The following is a 17271-nucleotide window of genomic DNA, read 5'->3' as shown; positions in this document are numbered from 1 at the left end:
GGTGATTGGCAAAAGAACCAAAGGTGATGTGAGGAAAAACTTTTTTACACAGCAAGTGGTTAGGATCTGGAATGCACTGCCCAAGGGAATGGTGGAGGCAGATTCAATCACGGCCTTCAAAAGGGAACTGGATAAGTACTTGAAACGAAAACATGTGAAGGGCTACGGGGATAGGGAGGGCAGTAGGACTAGCTGGATTGCTCAGGCATCGAGCCGGCGCAGACTCAATGGGCCGAATGGCCTCCTTCCCTGCTGTAACCTTCTATGATTCTGTGGTAATGAAGTGTACAGCATAAAGATGCGCAAAGAATTAATTGTGAGCAAGCTGTTGCAGAAAACAAAGTCCAAAACACCTTCAGTAGTCAATGGGATGGAAATTAGATCCCTGGATCTACCAAGAATCAGAAGAAAGCTCCCCTTCTGACACTTATTTTTAACTGCTGTAAAATCACTGATTTATTGGGCTATCAAGGCTTTAGTGCCGAAGAGCTGCATGGCAGTGTTTCTGATCTTCTGCTGAGATTTAGCATTACCTGTGGTAAAACTAACTGTGGTGTAGCTTTTTTAACCTTATTGCTGCATAGCATACAGCTTGCTATGTTCAGTGATCGGCAAGAGTCTGCCCTTCAGATTGTATTATATTGTGCTATTGTTTATTTTAATCACTATTTCATAATAGAATGTTAAGGACAGGTTTTTTTAAAAAGTACATTTGCAGAGAATTCTTCTGATCACTAAAATACGGAGCTGGAAATGCAAAGCACTCACTAAGATATATTAAATAAATTCTACATGGCAATAGTCTGCTAATGAGAGGAATTTCTCCTTACAAATACAGAACAAGATGAATTGTAGTCAATTCCTTATGTGGCCCATCCAAACATTGTATTTTTCTGGTATGTAATCCATTGTAAAAACCATTGTTAGTGGTTTCTTTCATGCTGTTCAGTGATGTGGGAGGAGATGTCACTTGATACAGCTGGTGGACAGTAACCGTTGTCACAGATGCAAGGGGATCAGTTGATCGATCACACAAGCAGAAGGTGGAATCTAGTGCCCTTGGATAGTAGGAATAGTGGTTTGTGACCAGAAGGACAGCAGTGAAGGCAACAATCAAAAGTATATTCCTGAGATAAAAACAGAAAAAGCTGGCAATACTCAACAAGTCTGGCAGCATCTATGCAGAGAGAAACAGAGTTGACATTTCAGGACGATGACCTTTCGTCTGAACTGAAGTAGTAAAGATTTAACAGTTTTTAAGCAAGTACAGAGCCAGAGAAGGGGGGGTGTAGGAGGACGGGAGGAAAGAACAAAAGAGAAGGTCTGTGATAGGGTGGAGGACAGGAGTGATTAAATGACAAAAGGGATGATGGTGCGAGGCGAAGGGAATGATAATAGGACAAGTAAAGAAACAAAAGATGGGTCCAGAGGAACTGTAAATGACAACAGCAGAAAGGAAGCTCGAGGAACAGCCCCTTTTGATCAGGCACTTTACAACCTTCCAGACTCAACATTGATTTCAACAATTTCAGATATGAAATGCTCCCATTTTTTTCAGACAGCAGGTGCTGGTAATGGTTCTGCTGTTGCCACTTACAGCTCCTCTAGACCCATCTTTTGCTTCTTTACTTGTCCGGTTACCTCCCCTTTTGTCATTTAATCACTCCTGCCCTCCACCCCATCACAGACCTTCCCTTTTGTTCTTTCCTCCCCCCACCCCCTCCCCCTTCCCTGGCTCTGTACTTACTTAAAAACTGTTAAATCTTTACTGATTTAGTTCTGACGAAAGGTCATTGACCTGAAACGTTAACTCTGTTTCCCTCACAGATGCTGCCTGACCTGAGTATTTCCAGCTTTTTCTGTTTTTATTTCAGATATCCAGCATCTGGAGTATTTTGCTTTTACTTGTTCCTGAGACTGAGGCTTGCGTTAACTATTTCCAGCATTTTCTATTTTTATTACTTCTGTTAACTAAGTTGTCCTCATGTTGTATTGCAGTACCATCTTCAGCAAATTATGAGTGTTTAGATTGATAATGGACCCTTTGACAATGTCCCCATTGACTCCTGTGTTAATACCACTCTGGCATTTACAAGCACAAAAAAACTTGCATTTAATGGCGCCTTTAACGTGGAGAAAAAGATCATATTCCAATGAAAACAACCATATGAATGGTCCTTTTGACCTGATTGAATTAAAAAGGACTAATCTGACCAAATCAGCAACTCCTGTTCAGAGAAACAATATAAGCATTTTAATCAGTTCCCTTTTTTTTCCTTACAGGGATATTGCTGCTAGAAATGTATTGGTATCCTCTTTGGACTGTGTAAAGTTAGGAGACTTCGGTCTGTCGAGATACATGGAAGACAGCACTTACTACAAAGGTGGGGATCAGAGTAAAAACAAAACTGTAAAGGTTGGGTAGGCAATCTCAATCAAATATCAGAATGTTATTTACAATGTTTCGTCTTTGCTAACAGTGCGTACTCTGAAATTTGAAGTGCTTTGAAAAAAATATGATTTTTGACACAACAAATTGAAAACCTGAAATTGATTTAATGCTGATCCAATTTAACGCTGATCCAACTAAATACTTCGACAAGAATCTTACATAGAATACATTCCCTGTCTCTACAAGCATATAACAGTTAGTAGAGTAGTATTGTTAAGTTCTGTTGGCTGTTCACAATAGTAATTCGCAGCCCTTGTGTTGTCTTGATAAAGTAATTATTGCACGATGGAACCATGAGGAGTCTGAAGATGAAAAATTTGGCCGAATAACAAAAAAAAAGCTTCTCGATATGAATAGCTGGGCATTAGTTTGTAAAGGATTAATATCTCAGTAATAATGCTAGACCTGACATTTAGAATCATAGAAAGTTACAGCACAGATGGAGGCCATTGGGCCTGTGCCGGCCAAAAAAGAGCTATCCAGTTTAATCCCACTTTCCAGCACTTGGTCCGTAGCCCTGTAGGTCACGGCACTTCAAGTGCACATCCAATTACATTTTAAATGAGTTGAGGGTTTCTGCCCCTACCACCCTTTCAGGCAGTGAGTTCCAGACCCCCACCAGCCTCTGGCTGAAAAAAATTCTCCTCAGCTCCCTTCTAATCCTTCTACCAATTACTTTAAATCTATGCCCCCTGGTCACTGACCCCTCTGATAAGGGAAATAGGTCCTCCCTATCCACTCTATCGAGTCCCGTCATATTTTTATATACCTCAATTAAGTCTCCCCTCAGCCTCCTTTGTTCCAAAGAAAACAACCCCAGCCTATCCAATCTTTTCTCATAGCTAAAATTCTCCAGCCCTGACAACATCCTCGTAAATCTCCTATGTACCCTGTCTAGTGCAATCAGATCTTTCCTGTAATGTGGTGACCAGAACTGTATGCAGTACTCTAGGTGTGGCCTGACTAGTGTTTTATACAGTTCCAGCATAACCTCATAACCTCCCTGCTCTTATATTCTGTGCCTTGCCTAATAAAGGAAAGTATCCCGTATGCCGCCTTAACCACCTTACCTACCTGTCCTGCTACCTTCAGGGATCTGTGGACATGCACTCCAAGGTCCCTCCCTTCCTCTACATCTCAGTATCCTCCCATTTATTGTATGTTCCCTTACCTTGTTTGCCCTCCCCAAATGCATCACCTCATACTTCTCTTGATTGAATTCCATTTGCCACTTTTCTGCCCACCTGACCAGTCCAGTGATATCTTCCTGCAGTCTACAGCTTTCGTCCTTACTATCAACCACAAGGCCAATTTTTGTATCATCTGCAAACTTCTTGATCATGCCCCCTACATTTAAGTCCAAATCATTAATATATACCACAAAAAGCAAGGGACCTAATACTGAGCCCTGCGGAACCCCACTGGAAACAGCCTTCCAGTCATAAAAACACGTGTCGACCATTACCCTTTGCTTCCTGCCACTGAGCCAATTTTGGATCCAACTTGCCACTTTCCCTTGGAACCCATGGGCTTTTACTTTTTTGATCAGTCTGCCATGTGCGACCTTGTCAAAAGCCTTGCTGAAATCCATGTAGACTACATCAAATGCATTACCCTCATCGACACTCCTTGTTACCTCCTCAAAAAATTTAATCTAGTTAGTAAGACACAACCTTCCCTTAACAAATCCATGCTGACTGTCCTTGATTAACCCATGCCTTTCTAAATGACGATTTATGTTGTCCCTCAGAATTGATTCCAATAATTTGCCCACCACCGAAGTTAGACTGACTGGCCTATAATTACTCGGTCTATCTCTTTCTCCCTTTTTAAACAACGGTACAAAGTTAGTCATCCTCCAATCCTCGGGCACCATGCCTGTAGCCAGGGAGGATTGGAAAATGATGGTCAGAGCCTCCACTATTTTCCTCCCTTGCTTCTCTTAATAGCCTGGGATTCATTTCATCCAGGCCTGGCAATTTATCTACTTTCAAAAATGCTAAACCCCTTAATACTTCCTCTCTCACTATGTTTATCCTGTAATAAAGTTTGCATGATTTGTCCAGTGGATCCCATATCTCGCTTTGTGAGAATCCACTTCAAATTTGTGCAAAAGGTAAGCAGGGTTGGATACAGAAGTCAAGGCATAGATGGTACTAGTTGTGAATTTGTATCCTTCTTTTGGCAGCCTCGAAAGGGAAACTACCCATCAAATGGATGGCTCCTGAATCAATCAACTTCCGACGGTTTACCTCAGCTAGCGATGTATGGATGTTCGGTAAGTTTGCTTGGACTCTATTCATGTACATGTTGCTTCCTGAAATTAAATAACTCATGAAATAAATCATTTCAAATTAGAATACTGTTATATCCTGATATTTGTCATTGCTGTCTTTGGAAAAACATTCAACAGAGCAGTTTTTGCTAGTTAGAGATTTAACATTGGTGCTCGTCTCCTTTAAACCTCTCTCCCCTACCCTCTCCACCCTCATGTCCAACAAGTACAAGAAGCTCATGGACTTCTTTATCACTTCGCACATTCAGACAATGTGTTCAGCTGCTTCCCCCTTCACTTCCTCTTGCCTACCAACCCAAACCTTTCCCAAAGCATCACATCTCCCCCAGCCCTAGCCCTGAACTTGTGTATTTCTGTAGTTAGAATCATAGAAAATTTACGGCACAGAAGGAGGCCATTCGGCCCGCACTGGCCGAAAATGAGCTGATCTCCCCTTGTGCCTTCTCCGAGCTTGTCTTGTCCATGAGAGTTAGCTCCTGCTCCCTTGATCCCATTCCCACTAAATTGCTGATCACCCAACTTTCCTTACTGGCTCCCATGCTAGCTGACATTGTAAATATTTTCCTATCCTCAGGCACTGTCCCCTTCCTTTCAAAACAGCCGTTATCAACCCTCCCCTACCCCCCTCCTCAAAGTCCACCTTGAACCCCTTTGTCCTTGCAAACTAACACCCCCATCTCAAACATCAGAGCAGGAGTGTGCCGCCATTCAGCCTCTCGAGCCATTCATTTAGATCATGGCTGATCTGTACCCCAACTCCATTTATCCGTCTTTGCTTCATATCCCTTGTTACCCTTACCTAACAAAAATCTATCGATCTCGGTCTTGAAAGATTCAATCGACCCAGCATCCACAACCTTTTCAGGGGGAGTTTTCCAGATCTCTGTTACCCTTAATTTGAAGAAATGCTTCCTGATTACACTCCTAAATGGCCTAGCTTTAATTTTAAGATTAAGCTCTCTTGTTCTGGATTCCCCCAAGAGAAAATAATTTTACGCCAGTTTTTACATACCGGCATATGCTCATGAGAATCTTGGGAAGTTTAGGCGTAACTTGTCAATGGGAAGATCAACGTCAATTTTGGCATAACTTGCTGGTTACATCCTTTCAGAAAATTCCGGGCCATGTCAACCCATTAATTTGATGTGTCTGATCTAATTCTCCCTAACTAGCCTAATGCATGTTACTGGAGTAATTACTGCCTTCGAAGCCCAGCTTATAAAACCAACACAAACTCCTGAAATTCTCTTTGCAAAACTTACATCTTGCTCTTTCTTATGTTATTGGTTCCAATAACAACAATGCCTTAAGGCTGCTCCTGCTTCTTTTCAATAATCATCTCCACCTTCTTCATTCTATCCACTGGTTAACTACTTTTTACTTGATCTTACATTGATGAATTTTATTCATACCACCTAACTCACATTCAACTAAAAACCCCTCTAAGTCAATCTCACGCTTTTTGTCCTCCCACAACTTTCTCAAATAATGACACCAAGATAAACATAATTGATATTTCAGAGACCATTTGAACTGCATATAGTAATGCATATTTAGTTTTCTGAAGTATAGTATAAACTGTTTATAGCAGATTTATTTTTGGTATATTCAGTAGAAATTGTGATTATAATACAGTAACATTGACATAGTTCATGCTGGCTAATGCAATGAATAACATATAAGGAAGCCTAAAGGGTCAGATCAGGGGTATTTGGAGGATTGTGTCCCAGAGGCTAGAAGATACTTGGTTTTACGTAAGATATTTAACATGTTAACACATGTACAAGACTTGTTGTTTTGTCTGGATAAGGCAATAGTTCTGTGCAGTGAAATCAGTACGTCTCGTAGATACGGATTTGTGTGGTTTGCCCAATTCTCTAGTCAAACCGCAGTAAGCAGAATTTACTGTAAAACTACACTAGTTTAATAAAATTAAAATATTTTCTATTCTGAATTTTTTTTATTTCTACATTTTAGGTGTTTGTATGTGGGAAATTCTGATGTATGGAGTGAAACCATTTCAAGGAGTAAAAAATAACGATGTAATCGGTAGAATTGAAAATGGTGAGCGGTTGCCAATGCCTCCAAACTGCCCTCCAACGCTCTACAGCCTTATGACAAAATGCTGGGCATATGATCCCAGCAGAAGACCACGATTCAATGAACTGAAACAGCAGCTCAGGTAGGAAGAAGTTGTCGTTTTCTTTTGACTATCGTTTGTACAAAATAAATTGCAGTTATAATTTGAGACTTGAGCCCATAATCCAAGCCAGTACTAAGGAAGTGCTGCACTTACGGAGGTGCCGTCGTTTGGATGAGATGTTAAACCGAGGTTTTACTGGTAGATGTAAAATTTTCCATGTCACTAATTGAGGAAGAGCAGGAAAGTTCTCCCCATGTTCTGGCCAATATTTATCCCTCAACCAACTTCAATAAGCAAACAGATTGTCTAGTCTAGTGACCACATTGCTGTTAGTGGGACCATGCTGTGTGAAAATTGGCTGCCGCATTTCCCTATATTATAACAGTGACTACACTTTTAAAGTGCTTCATTGGCTGTAAAGCGCTTTGGGATGTTCTGAGATCGTAAAATGCACTACACAAACGCAAGTTCTTTCTTTTATTATCAAATACAATATGTAAATAGTATACATTTACTATATTAAGTGAAACAATGGGCCAGATTTTGCTGTCAAAATTACAGTGAGGCTAATGGCGCTCGCCGTTATTTATGCATAAATAATACAACAACTTCAGGCGAGGAGCAGATGTGCGGTTAAATGCGAATATCCAAAGTTGCTGTCCGAGTTGCGCCGCTCCGCCGCTAGCTTCGCAAAAACGGTATTTCACTGTTTGCCTCACCATTGAATGTCATGAAGTTGCTATATTTGTGCTGTAGATACTAAACCCGCCACATATTATGGGCTAGTAATTACAAGCGTACGTATCCTTTTAAAGACGTGATGAGTGTTAATGACTGCCAATCAACTGCTCTTGTTTAAAAAATTAATTATTATAAGTGTGGAGTCTCATTCCTTCAGGTTGTGAATTGTTTTATGAGATATTAAAAATGTCAATTTTTTAAAAAATTCTTCTTACTTTTCCTTTCTGTCCTCTTTTCTCTCTCTCTTAATCCAATCTTTCTTTCCTTCTCTTTATTTCTCTTTCTGTATCTAATTTGACTTTGAATTCACCACCTTTAATTCACCCTCCTTCTCAGTCCTTCTGATGTTTACTTTCCAATCCTTAAATCTCATTGGATAAGGAGATACCCTGTTGGTTGCCCTGTTCACTCAGGCCCCAGATGCACCATTTCTCTCACTGCGCGTTATCAGCTTGCACTTTCAGCAACTTTGTGGGGAAAAACTTTTTGAGCTGAAGGGTGCAGGGGCAAATCTAACTAATGGCAAATGCCGTTAGGTGCCCTGCTACAGCAAAATCTGGCCCAATATAAAATCCAGAAACTGATGAGGTGGCCAGATTTTATTATTGCAGCTTTAATGTTTTTCAGTTGGTGTTATATTTAGCACCCTTCCCTTATGAGTGTTCCTGCAGAAATTGTATACTGCTGTAGAGGGGCATTTACAAAAAAGATGAGACCAGGGCAGTAACTGTGATTTGGATGTAGCCCTATATTGAATAAAAGGAATAAGACACACTCGTGTTCAAAGCAGCTTATTATATTGTGCATTCTGTTCATTAAAATGTCTTCCTCAGTCATGTACTCTTTGCTCAAACCCTTTATGAACCATATGCTAAATAAGCTAGTGCTAACACTGAAAAATTTGATGAAAAATTGGTTGTCATGTGGTACCTCATGTCATCAATCTGTTAAAATTTGGGATTTTCATTATTTGGCAACCATACAAATGTTAGGGATATAAGTTCAAAAATAAAATACAGGGAGTATTGACATTCAAAAGGAATAGATATCATAGGGCTGTAATCTTTCTATGATTCTATCAAAATCAATATTTAATTCTTGAAATATTTTTATGAGCTCTGTGAGGGTTCTGTTACTTGTGGTATTTTTATATAATTAAGACCGATAATAGGAATGGTGTTTTACTCTTAGAATGACATATAACATCATGCATTAAATGTAATTATCATCGATTCAGCAATTACAGTATTTGGATATTGTATTTATGGTCACTGTAAGGAGAACACAGCAGCACATTGTCTGTCACCATACCTGAGAAAAAATGAAAATTGTCTCAAGTTCTGCCCTTGCATTGCTATCATCTTTGAAAAGAATTAAGTGGAAAACTGATATCCCTAAATGAAGATTTATGTTAGTAGTTTATCTTATCAGGTTCCATTCATAATTAAATGACTTATAGCTCCACTTGGGATTTGTCTTATTACAATTCCCTTCAATTGTTTATTGAACTACAATTGAATGCACTAATGCAGATATGTGGATCAATATAATTGACAGAATATCTCCCCTTTCAAAGCAGCACTCAAGCTGAAAGTGTAGTTTATTTTAATATGTCTCCCTTCAGGTGGGGAAACAATCACATAACAATGTGCATGGGCTTATGAATATAGATGGATTTTAATATTGATAAATGGAAGGGAATGCACATTGGAGCAAGAAACATAAAACATGTAAACAATGAATGGATGTTCATTAGCACAAGTGAGAAAGAAAAAAGATCGCCCATCCATTGTGGAACCCGCCCAACTTTCATCCCATTGAAGTCAGTATCCACTATAGCTGACTGTACTGGATTAACAAAGCCTGTGTTCTCCCTTGTAGTCTTAGTCTCATCTATGCTAAGTAGTCTAGCCATTACACATTCAATATCCATATAATTTCCAATTAGAACCTCAAATGTGATGGTTGCTGAAACCTCTACTTCTACTCCTGTCCAAATAGGATTTTCCTGCCAAATCCTGACCACAGGAACCACGTAAAGTCCCGAGTACAAGAGGTTATGAGAGGGATGAAGGAGTATGGGGAAAAAATTTCAAAAAACATCAAAAGGAACAGTGAAGTATTTTACAAGTATATCAGTAAAAAGAAAATTGTTAAAAGCGAGGTGGGACCCCTGAGAGGACAGGGTTGTCAATTTGTAGATGATCAGAAAATGGCAGAGGTACTTAAAAAATACTTCATAATGGTTTTTACTAAAGAGAAGAAGAGGTGAATCCTGAAGTGGCTAAGTGAGATGAATGATTTTCTGATGAATAAAAGTTATACTTTAGATAAGTTAGTTCAGCTAAAGGAAGACTAGTGCACTAATACTAGCACTAGTGCCTGATTCTAGGATCGTGAGGGAGATGAGGGAGGAAATTGCAGAGGCCCTAGAAATTAAGTTTTAGGGCTCTGTTGATGTGAGCCAGAGGACTGGAGAGTGACCAATGTAGTACACATTTTTAAAAGGGAGACTGAGCTAATTCGGATAATTGCAGGCCATTAGCTTAACATCTGTGGTAGGGAACATTTTAGATTCTTTAAGGATGAAATTACAGTCAGACCTGATTATTTGCAAAATTGCATTTCTGTTCTAATGCAACCATTTCTGAAGTCCTGTTTTTCCCCCTGTACTTCCAACTGTGAAAATTTCCTGTTGTTTCAATTCCATTTATTGCAATTCCTGCTTATATGCAAATTTGGTGCAAAGAAATCTTGCTTTAACAAGACTTGTCACCTTTGAACCTGAGGCTTGTACCTCTCAATCTGATTGGGTTCGGTGGTTAACATGCTTAAGAACCGGTTTGACCTGGTTTCCACGTTTTTTCATGTTGTGTGGGTAAGGGGGAAAGGAAGTCAAATTCCAAGATGGTTCAGCAAAAAGTGCCGTGACTTGCTTCACAAGCAAGTAGATATTTTGAACAGTTGAGGGGATTGAGGATTCAAAAGCTAGTCACACAGAAGCACAGCATCTTGAAAGACTGGGCAAGAAATGTGAACTGGACTCGAAAACAAAAGCATAAAAGTAAGATGGCCGATGTTGATGAAGCGCTGCTTAGGTGCATTAATCACAAAAGAGCTCAGAAAATTCCGCTTGGCGGCTGCCTGTTGAAAGCTAAAGCTGATGAGCTTGCCAAAGAACTCGCCGTGGAAAGCTTTGAAGCTGGAAAGTGAGACACAACCTTGTTTACAACAAGCTGTGTGGTGAAAATGCAGACTGACAACCCTGCTGTGGATGCATGGACTGAGGAAGTGTTGCCGGGTTGCAATGAGACTGGACTTTTCTATCATGTCATGTCTGATGAAACCTATCCAAATGAAGATGAGTGGTGGCAAAATGGGAAAAGAGCACGCCTTACGTTGTTGCGCGGGTTCGGACAAGAGGAAACCTCTTGTGATCAGGAAAAGCAGGAACTCTTGTGGCTTTAAAAATGTGAAAACTTTTCCAACTGATTAGAATGTGCAAATAATTGTCAGAAAGTGGCCGTGGTCCTTTTAAAGCCAGGATGAAAGTGCGGCACAAGAAGGTGGTGCTTTTGATGGAGAATGTCACTTGCCGTGATGTGGTTCTTAATCTTTTGCTATCTAACACTACTTCCATCATCCAGCCCCTGGACCAAGGTGTCATTCATAGCATGGAGAAATACTACATGAAGCAATTCCTGCACAAGCTTGTTTCTGTTTTAAATTCCATCAAGGAAACTGGCATTTCAGACGTTATGAAAAGCTATAGCGTGTTGGATACTACACCCTTATCCTGTAGAGCTTAGAATACAGTGACTACCAGCTGCATTAGTACTGCTTTTGAAACTGCAGTTTGATTTCCAGCGAGGAAAACAATGACGCAATCGAAGTGGATTCCCGGCAGTTTGAGTGAGGCAGAGTTTAATCTTCTTGTTTTGATGGATGATAACCATAACATCTGCATGGAGGTGACTGCTCTAGAAATCGTTTCCTCTCTGAAACACTCGATAATAGAGGCTGCATAGGATGTAAATGAAGATGTGTCAAGACTGGAAATTCCCAAAGTTATTGAGGTAGATTCTGCACTCTGCGTTATATGTTGATCCATCAAGACAAAAGATATGGAAACATTTGATGAATTTTATGCACTGAAAGGGAAAGTGTGGAGGTTGATGACTTCTGATCTCCAGCAAAAAAATCACAGAATTCTTCACAGCATTAATAAAAACTCAAGACGTGAGCATTTTTGTATATTTGGTAAGATGTTATACTTTATACGCCTTTTTAAGATGTTGTAATATGTTGTAAGATATTGCAGTACATTTTCACTGGGGAAAAAAGAGAATTTGCATTTTTCTTAATTTTTAAGATGTCAAACTGTAGTCACCCTTGTGAGATGCTGTATGAAGTTTAGGCAAATAAAGGTTGTTATACACCAAACCAGCCTTAATTTATGTTGATTTTCTTACTTTCCACTTTATAGAAATTTGGGCTTTGTGAGGTTGTCCCAAGCGATTGCAGTTGAGCATGTTGCCCTGTACTACATATCTAGATAAAGAGAAAATGGAAAAAGCCAGAACAGATTTCAAAAGGGACGATCATATTTGACAAACTTCAGAATTCTTTGAGGAGGTAACAGACATGGTAGATGGGGAAATATAGTGGATGTAGTGTACATGGACTTTAGGAAAGCCATTGACAAGGTACCAAATAGGGAATTACTGGAGAAGATTAAGGGATCTGGAATCGAAACATAGAAAATAGGAGCAGGAGGAGGCCATTCGGCCCTTCGAGCCTGCTTCGCCATTCAATATGATCATGGCTGATCCTCCATCTCAATACCATATTCCCGCTCTCTCCCCATACCCCTTGATGCCTTCTGTATCTAGAAATCTATCTAGCTCCTTCTTAAATATATTCAGTGACTTGGCCTCCAAAGCCTCCTGTGGTAGAGAATTCCTCAGGTTCACCACCCTCTGAGTGAAGAAATTTCTCCTCACCTCAGTCCTAAATGTCCTATCCCGTTTCCTGAGACTGTGATCCCTCGTTCTGGGCCCCCCCAGCCAGGGGAAACATCCTCCCTGCATCCAGTCTGTCAAGCCCTGTCAGAATTTTATACGTTTCAATGAGATCCCCTCTCATTCTTCTAAACTCTACTGAATACAGGCTGAGTCGACCCAATCTCTCCTCATACGACAGTCCTGCCATCCATGGAATCAGTCTGGTGAACCTTCGCTTACTCCCTCAATGGCAAGTATATCCTTTCTTAGGTAAGGAGACCAAAACTGCACACAATACTCCAGGTGTGGTCTCACCAAGGCCCTGTATAACTGCAGTAAGACATCCTTGCTCCTGTACTCAAATCCTCTTGCAATGAAGGCCAACGTACCATTTGTCTTCGTAACTGCTTGCTGCACCTGCATGTTTGCTTTCAGTGACTGGTGTACAAGGTCACCCAGGTCCCTTTGTACGTCGACATTTCCCAATCTATCACCATTTAAATAATACGCTGCCTTTCTGTTTTTCCTTCCAAAGTGGATAACTTCACATTTATCCACATTATACTGCATCTGCCATATCTTTGCCCACTCACTCAACTTGTCTAAATCGCCTTGAAGTCTCTTTGCATCCTCCTCACAACTCATGATCCCACCTAGTTTTGTGTCGTCAGCAAACTTGGAAATATTACATTTGGTTCCTTCATCCAAATCATTGATATATATTGTGAATAGCTGGGGCCGAAGCACTGATCCCTGTGGTACCCCACTAGTCACTGCCTGCCACCCCGAAAAAGACCCATTTATTCCTACTCTCTGTTTCCTGTCTGTTAACCAATTTTCAATGCATGCCAGTATATTACCACCAATCCCATGTGCTTTAATTTTGCACACTAACCTCTTATGTGGGACTTAATCAAAGGCCTTCTGAAAATCCAAATAAACCACATCCACTTGTTCTCCCCTATCTATTCTACCAGTTATATCCTGAAAAAACTCCAGTAGGTTTGTCAAACATGATTTCCCTTTCATAAATCCATGTTGATTTTGTCTAATCCTGTTGATATTTTCTAAGTGCCCTGTTATCACATCCTTTATAATAGACTCTAGCATTTTCCCTCTCCCTCCTTTTTTAAATAGTGGGATTACATTTACCACCCTCCAATCTGCAGGAACTGTTCCATAATCTATAGAATTTTGGAAGATGACAACCAATGCATCTACTATTTCCATGGCTCTGGGTTAGTTCTCTGGGATGCAGATTATCAGGCCCTGGGGATTTATCAGCTTTCAGTCCCATTAAATTCTCCAGCACTTTTTTTTACTAATACTAATGTCCTTTAATTCCTCCTTCTCGTTATTCCCTTGGTTCCATCGCATTTCTGGGAAGTTATTTGTGTCCTCTTCCATGAAGACAGAACCAAAGTATTTGTTTAATTGCTCTGCCATTTCCTTGTTCCCCATTATAAATTCTCCCGTTTCTGACTGTAAGGGACCTACATTTGTCTTCACTAATTTTTTTCTTTTTACATACTTGTAGAAGCTTTTACAGTCCATTTTTATGTTCCTTGCAAGTTTACTGTCATACTCTATTTTTCCCCTCTTAATCAATCTCTTGGTCCTTTTTTGCTGAATTCTAAACTGTTCCAATCCTCAGGCTTGCTACTTTTTCTGGCAACTTTATATGACTCCTCTTTGGATCTAATACTATCCTTAATTTATTTTGTTAGCCATGGTTGGGCCACTTTTCCTTTTGGGGAAGAGAAGGATAGCAAACTGGATTAAAAATTGGTTGGAAGGAAGAAAACAGTGGGAGTTAAGGGCAACTTTTCTGAGTAGTTAGAAGTGGGTAATGGCGTCCCATAGGGTTCATAGAAAATAGGAGCAAGAGTAGGCCATTCGGCCCTTCGAGCCTGCTGCGCCATTCAAAATGGTCATGGCTGATCTTCTAACTCAGTACCCTGTTCCTGCTTTTTCTCCATATCCCTTGATCCCTTTAGCATTAAGAAATATATCTGTCGCCTTCTGTGGTAGAGAATTCCACAGCTTCACCACCCTCTGAGTGAAGAAATTTCATTGGTGTCATTTATGGGGCCACTTCTGTTCACTGTATGTATCAATGATTTGGACATAGGCCTAGAGGGAGTGGTGTCAAAATTTGCCGATGATACCAAACTAGGAAATAGAGTTAATTCTTGAGCTAGATCAACTGTACTGAGACTTTGCAGATATTTTAAAATACTACTGTTTGCTCGTTGAGTTTCCTTTAAAGCACTTCAGTATCCTCTAGGTCTGAGTGATAATTAATGGCATCAAGCTGCCACCACTGTTAAGTTTTCAGGATTTTATGCTAGATATTTTCCTTCGGCTCAGCCCGCCGGCTGTTCCCGTAAGTGGACTTTGCATCCCCGAGAAACCAGAATGTGCCTTTATCTGCTAAATATCTAGGTAAATGTAGTGAAACCCAGGGGTCAAACAAGAGAACCCTTGTCAATGCTATCCGGTTTTGAAATCATATATGGCCTTGTGATCTTCTCATCATAGGCAGATAAATATACGCTGATAGAATGCGGGTCATGCTATAATCCGCTGGACAAATTAACTGAACACAGTGCTTAGTAGAAACAGTATATTTAGGGAAGGAAACCTGCTGTCCTTACCTGGTTTGTCCTATATGTGATTCCAGTCCCACACCAACGTGGTTGACTTTTTACTGCCTTATAAAGTAATGACAAACTTTAATCTTAGAATGTCAAAAACAGCAATGATGCTTCTTCTGCACTTTCCCTCAACATTAAACTGACGTTGAAACACATTAATTGCTGCTTAGATGGCTATCTACTAGGATAGAGCTTCTGAGTAGCAATGTACCCCGATGACTCCAAATTGGCTGCTGCCTTGTTGCAATACAACCACGGTAAAGCTCTAAATGTCCTTCAAGTTTGCTCAGAACAGTGGAAATTAAAAGCTACATTTCTCATAAATACATTTATGTGGCCAGCCATTTACAGAATGATTGTATTTGAATTGAATGGCTTGTCTCCTTCCTGAGAAACCCATTGATTTGTTCCAGTCACTTTGAACAACTTGTAAATTAACACTTATCCAGACAACCATCCGGTCCACAGATATTAACATATTAAAGCCTATGAAAAGGTCTACGGTCTGTCTGACCGTCATGTGTATTCTTTGCAGCTTGAGGAAACAGCTCATTTTAACCCTGCTTGTGCCGTCCGGCATCAACAAATAAACCAAAATGCTTCATTTTTGTCATGTCTTGCAAAACGGTAAAATGTTGAAGACCAATCATATTGTTTCTTCCTTTTTTATCTTAAAGAAAACATTTTGTGAAGTCATGTACAGTTTTGTCACATGGTGCTTGCAGGAAAATACTGTGGATTGTCTGTATAGTTGTGTTTGAATGGGAATGAAGTACTTTTTTGGATGTGTGATAGTTTGGCAATAGGTCAGGGAATCTCAATGGTCCTGGCTCCATAGAGGTTGAATTGTTACCCTTTGCGAGGTTTTATGAAGGGGGTTATTGTTAGCTTGTGGCCCTTTTCTAACTTGACTCATTCTTGCCTTTTTGTGGGGTGGTCTGGATATGCATGGAGGGGTGTCTGGGTAGTTTAGCTTTCTAGTAAAGGCAGCAGACAGATTCCATAAGTTTACTGATTCCGATAGAGATTTCATGCATATATTTGTTGTGAGGAGAGTTGCACTTTGTCGCAGAGAGAGGATGCTACATCATTCAGCTAGCATATTTACTATAATGGAGGAGAGAGTTCTAATTTTTTAGTGGCTCAGGTTTGAGTCTGCAGGAATTATGAGGTCCAGCATCATTGTGGTTTCCCAGATTGCTGTTCAAAAATGATTGAATGGAAAGTGACCAGAATGTGTGTAGTAGTGTATCTTTCTGGTTGAAGCCCCTCTAAAAGTCACCTTCCAGAGAGGGGTTGCGAAGTACCCCAAGTTGATTTTCTTTGATAAGGCTTTAACTATTAAGTATTCGACAGTGGGGATACTGTAAAATTAATTTAAAAATAAAAGCTAGGACTATTCCCACAGCAGCCAAGACCTACACTGATACTCAATGATGTAACTTCAGTAGCCTCAACAAGTTATCTTGTTGGTATTCTAGGAATACAGTATTTTCATTAAGTATTTCTGGTCGTTCATGGATGGCCATGGGGGATTGAAACTAAATAGAATAATGTAGAACACAACACACTTATTGCGAAACTTGACAAATTCATCTAAATTGATGAACATTGCATAAAACAAAAGGGTAGCAAAGTACTTGTTCCTTCCTTCAACCAATGTAGCAAAAAATAATTTTTAAAAATCTATCTGGTAGGAGGATATTCTTAATTCATTATTAATTTTCACCTCCAGGAAAGCCCCTGTTTCAGGTTTCCCCTTACACTAGGGAGTTTTTCCATTGATGTCATTAAGAAATGGAGAAATGGATATAGGTTGATTACATATGCAGAGCTGGTTGTGCCTACATTTTTCCTGTCACTTTTTTCTATTTATTTTAATTTTGCATTTGTAAGTCAGATTTTTAATGTGGTTTTGTTAAAAACCATCAAGTGTTTCACAGGCTCGGGCATTCCTTGTAATGTTCAGACTGCCTTTA

General features: G+C 39.9%; 1 protein-coding gene across 7 annotated transcripts in view; it reads left to right on the top strand.

The window, feature by feature from the left end:
* Window positions 1-17271, top strand: part of LOC137310916 (focal adhesion kinase 1) — a 585674-nt gene that overhangs the window by 488413 nt on the left and 79990 nt on the right. For all 7 annotated transcript variants that reach the window (XM_067978464.1, XM_067978455.1, XM_067978457.1 and 4 more), the window contains 3 exons: window positions 2284-2384; window positions 4641-4730; window positions 6726-6930. In XM_067978464.1, the coding sequence (XP_067834565.1) occupies window positions 2284-2384; window positions 4641-4730; window positions 6726-6930 (396 nt within the window). The remainder of the gene's footprint in view (window positions 1-2283; window positions 2385-4640; window positions 4731-6725; window positions 6931-17271) is intronic.

The sequence above is a fragment of the Heptranchias perlo genome, chromosome 3 (assembly GCF_035084215.1).
Source record: "Heptranchias perlo isolate sHepPer1 chromosome 3, sHepPer1.hap1, whole genome shotgun sequence".
Taxonomy (NCBI): domain Eukaryota; kingdom Metazoa; phylum Chordata; class Chondrichthyes; order Hexanchiformes; family Hexanchidae; genus Heptranchias; species Heptranchias perlo.
The sequence above is the reverse complement of the archived record's forward strand: the minus strand, read 5'-3'. Positions and strand labels throughout refer to the sequence as shown.